Source organism: Mytilus edulis, chromosome 6, assembly GCF_963676685.1.
Source record: "Mytilus edulis chromosome 6, xbMytEdul2.2, whole genome shotgun sequence".
In the NCBI taxonomy this organism is placed as follows: domain Eukaryota; kingdom Metazoa; phylum Mollusca; class Bivalvia; order Mytilida; family Mytilidae; genus Mytilus; species Mytilus edulis.
Genome location: NC_092349.1, coordinates 67,026,237 through 67,031,280, shown reverse-complemented (window position 1 = coordinate 67,031,280; position 5,044 = coordinate 67,026,237). Strand labels below are relative to the sequence as shown.

Below are 5,044 nucleotides of genomic sequence, written 5' to 3'. Positions count from 1 at the left end.
ACACAAAACATCACAAGCTTTGGTCACTATACGACCTTCAACAATAAACAAAGCCCATAACGCGTAGTCAGATATAAAAGGACCATAAATGACAAATATAAAACAATCAAAACGAGAAAACTAACGGCATAATTTATGAACAAAATAATGAGCATAACACGAATCTTGTTAACATTTGGACTATATTACTAGAAGTAGATTGATTATATACTTGATATACAGATATGCCACCTTTTCCTTGACTGGGTTTAGTTTGAACGATAACATAAGTTATCGGTCGTCCCACTGTCTATATCACTCTGTTCAGCTCTTAATATTATTTCGTATCATGTCTTTGTGACGTCAAATACGTTGACCCGGCCTTAATAACTTTGACCCGGACATATCAGCGACGTCATAATGTTTGAACCGACGTTAATAACTTTGACCCGAACTTATCAAGTCATCTTTTGTATGCTGGTGAAACAAAGAAAACACTTCTGAAACACGCAAATATAGCCCGATAAATCGATTATCAGATTATCTGCATATTGATATTGTAAAATATCAGCTGCTTGACATTATATGAAGGCTTTTTGATCTCGTTCGCTACGCTCACTCGACAAAAAGCTTCATATTATGTCTCGCAGCTGATATTTTACGATATCAACATGCAGATAACCTGATAATCAGTACGTATCTACACGCTGTGGAATAGTCTTTCTGTACACAACAACAATATGTTACAAAGTTAATTCCTTTACATTTTTGATACTGTTGTTCATCTGGCATTACTGAAATGCATATTTTCATTATCTCTATAACCTCGTCTTTGTACAATTTGATTGAACCATTCCTCGTATAACAGAGAAATTTAAGAAGGAGCCCATAGAGGAATGGGTGAAAACTTATTTTCTGCTGGCTGTTGTCAATGCACAATTCCAGTGCCGCTGGTTTTGGTAAAACTGGTAGTTCTGCTGGCATAAAAGTAACATCAAACCAAAACTGTTTCCAAATAAGATTAAATACGTCGTACCCACCAACACAGTTTCCTGTTTTCTTCATAATTTCAAATTCTTCAATTGTTTTGTACGGATCTTGATCAGTCAAGTCTTTTCTTATAATTCGATTGTACATTTCAATTTCAGTGTCTTTGCATATAGGTTCCATGTTTTGAAAATCTTCAATAGCGCGGTTTAACTTTTGTATCACGTGCTGTTTATAGTTTACCTTAAAACGGTTAGTTTGACCTGTTACAGTCTGTATAATTTTCAGGCAATCCTCCGTAACACCATCGTCTAGGTAACATGTAGCAATACGCAGATTAGTGTTTGTAACTTCTCCTGCAAAACTCAATTCCATAAAATTTGTATACTTTCTTCGATTAATAGAATGTTTCGTACAAGCAAATGTTTGCTTTTCTTTCATAAGAAGAACATATTGAAGAACGCCCATGCAATTTTGCAAAATCTTGACAAACGGTTGTGCATAACTGACTGTTTTCAATTTTTCAAGTACCTCATGACATCGTAGTAGGATTTTGTTTATGTTATAGCCATCATATAATTTCCAAAATTCACACCCAGCAGGAGCGTGGTACTGTTGAGCTATGAATACTCTTAATCGCAGCCAGTTTTCGATTAACCTTTCTTGACTTATTCTGTTCAATAAAACACGTGGAGTGTTTTGATACACTTTGTATGTTGGTAAAATTAAGCTTATGCTAGCTGTCGGGTCTTTTAGAAAACTATCTAGGCATTGTACTATTTTAATTTGAATATTACGGGTTAATTCGCTCAAAATGAACTGATTTCGTTTTCTGATGAAATAATTCGGAAGAAACCTTTTCTCCACAAATGATTTCAGTTTTGAAATGCAAAAGCAAACACAAAAGATCAAAGTTGATGATTGCCAAAGCTTCTCAGATTTTTCTTCAAGACACCAAAACATTACAGTTTTCATTGTATATGAGGTATTATTATTTCCAATTATACCAGAAAGCAACCTAGCCCTGAAAATTTTTAAAATAATAATACAATGAATTTGAGGTTCATTTAATGACTCAACTATTAACTGCTCAGCTTTGTTAAAGGATACTCTCCATTGAATTTCATTATCTTTTGATGCTTTACTTCCAACTCAAGCAAGGTAATAGCCCGATTTGATGATATTATCGAATAAGTGTTGTGATGGCCACTTGGCAGACCTTCTTCTTGTCTTCCACTCGGATGCCTCAACAGGCCACTGTTCGCCTCTTAAGCAGGCAACAAGATCTGTATTCATTTCAATGACACTAATCGCATTATTGATTTGAGTAGCATTTCCGGCTTCACGAAGTAAAGAGTACCTATCTTTTGGTGGATAACAACGAGTTTTGAGTGCTGGTCCGTGAATGCTTACTTCCTCTGGGTAATCTTTCTGATGTTTCGAAAGTGTCTTAAAGTTAATAGTATTTTTTAAGCAATGATTGCGACCATGGAGAACCAAATAATCAAACAAACCTTCGCTGCATTTTAAAACAGATAACTTTGAATACCCTCGGTGCGCTAGGTCAGGTATTCTTACAATTTCAAAGCTATGACCAGAAGATTTATAAGTTGTTCCTTCTCTTAAATGCTCCCAAACCTTGCATTCAACAACTGCGATAAAATCTATGTCACTAGAGGTTAAATCTAATCCCTCCGCAGTGCTTCCTACATGCTTTATTTCCGGGTTTTTCCTTTCGATGCTCTGCAAAATGTTCTAAATTGTGTCATAATTCTTTATAGTTTTCCGGCGAAGGTTCACCAAAGGTAATACTATGCCACATGCATTCAGTACAGATGCCAGTTGCGCTGACATATTCTCCATGACTGAAATAAATAAATTGATATTCATTTAAAACGTTAAGATCCCTTTTTTATAATACCACAAATTTTCAGAGTGTTACACTTTTATAGGATTGTTTAGTTCAATGAGATAAGACACATCTAGGCTACCGATGTTCAAATCTCAAAAATATTTTCAGAAAATACAAATCAAAATTATTTAATAAATGGCTATTATTTATTTTGAATTTATTGAACCATAAAATTAATTTTTGACTCTTCACATTGAATAATCCGCGAAGCGGATTATGTAAAATATGAAGAGTCAAAAATTAATTTTATGGTTCAATAAATTCAAAATAAATTATTGCCATTCATTATAAATAAATTTCTATCAAAAATAAGGCTCAAAGAACTTTTTATATTATGTATATTAACAATAACAACGTACACACATGATCGCGTATGAATACACAAAGTCAGAGTGGGCGTGTCGCCATAAAAATTGACAACATTGAAAATAAAAGTAATACTTTTAACCAATCAGAAGACAGTAAATACACCAAATTTATTTATAAAAAGATGAGGAAATAAAAAAAACAAGCTCGTAAAGGAATGAGAGGAGCAGATACGTCATCCACCGTAGTTGATTACAAACCGAGCGAAATTTACCCTCTACCTATAATTTAGTACAAGGAGGATAAGGACACAAAAACAGCATTGTTCAAAAGACGAATTTTCTGGCATTTAATTTTCTGTTACTATCCGTTCTTTTTCTGTATAACTCGGTTGCGATAGTATTTTGTGTCACAAGTAGTGACTTACCTTGGTAGCTAATATATGTTTACTTAATTTGATTCGAGGTGGCAGAAGAACGAGTTATAGACACTGGAGTTGACACGGATCTTATTTGTGCACCAAACATTTTTTTAATCATAAGGTCCCTGTTACATGTAGTTCATCAATTTATAAAATGCTGTATCGATTCTGTATAATTTTAGAAATTTTTGCTAAATAAACTTCGTAATGAACATGATGAATGTAACGTTATCCATGAGTTCTAATCAGAAATCGTTTTCGTTTTAAAACCTTTTTGAGAACTAGATTGCATGACGCAATCGACACGTTACTACCTGACAATTGAGAGACCATCAGTACCACAAATGTAGGATCTTTGCAAAATTGAGCCATAAAAGAACAAAACAGAATTCAAGTCGCCGAGTTTGGTAAGAAGATAGAATGCAACTTTTTTAAGGTACAACTCAATCGCAGATTGATTCGCTCAGAGAATAGATTAGATATCAAAATCAACACTTAGTTTTATGAAGGGACAGAAATACTAGCAACGTCCATGACCTAGGCTTATAGTGTGTTGATAGTGCGAAATAACGAAACATTATTTAATACATTAATTGAATATAACACAAACCATAACAAACAAGCAGGTTCTCTCGTAGCATGAGCAGTCCATGTTACAATTTAGTGATATCAGAAGACATATTTTAAAGTTCCTTGCAAGGACTAGGGTATTTCAATGTCTTTCTTAAACAAATCGCTTAGTTCTTCATCACTTACATTTGATCGCTTAATCGATTTATAAGTTTTGAACAACGGTATACTACTGTTGCCTTTACTAACAATGCAAAGTTCCGCGTTATTGTATGATAATCAGGCAATATGTATAGAAGTATCGAATTAGGACGCCTCCGCCATGTTAACCGTTATGGTTTACTATTTATAGAAATCAGGTAGGTCTATTTCTGATAAAAATCAAAAACAATTCTTTTTGTTTCCATATATTGTTCTATATTTACTTACTATAAATTTGAGATAGGTTTGCATGAACTATATAAAGCTACTTCATGTAAGGTTCCGTCTTTTAAATGCATTATAATGTTACCTACCTGTTCAATCGACCTTGTGTCTATAGTTTTAAATGAAATATAAACCCCTACAGATATACGACGTAAAATGAATGACTGTCCTCATTAATACCATAGATGACCTTGAGGATTTAAAGCATTTTGTTGTAATCATAACATCTTTACAATTCAAATTTTTTTGATAATACAGATTAGAGTAAATTGAAAAAACAACATGCAAAATATAACATCAATTGGCAGTTCAAATACGTTTATGAATTAGAAGACACGCGTTTAAAATCAACCTTATGTTCTTAGCTGTTTTTGGCACAACGTTTTAGCATTTTTGATCCTCAATGCTCTTCAACTTTGTACTTGTTTGGCTTTTTAACTGTT

The 5,044-nt window shown here is 33.5% G+C and overlaps 1 protein-coding gene across 1 annotated transcript; it reads right to left on the bottom strand.

The window, feature by feature from the left end:
* Nucleotides 1–645: 645 nt before the first annotated feature.
* On the bottom strand, nucleotides 646–2,825 carry LOC139526557 (uncharacterized). The gene has a single exon (XM_071321716.1). The coding sequence runs from the start codon at nucleotides 1,939–1,941 to the stop codon at nucleotides 646–648; it is 1,296 nt and encodes a 431-aa protein (XP_071177817.1). The 5' UTR covers nucleotides 1,942–2,825.
* Between the last annotated feature and the right edge of the window lie 2,219 nt (nucleotides 2,826–5,044).

What these genes read in the sequence shown, in the direction of transcription:
- LOC139526557 (XM_071321716.1), bottom strand. Translation starts at nt 1,941, where the DNA reads ATGAAAACTGTAATGTTTTGGTGTCTTGAAGAAAAATCTGAGAAGCTT.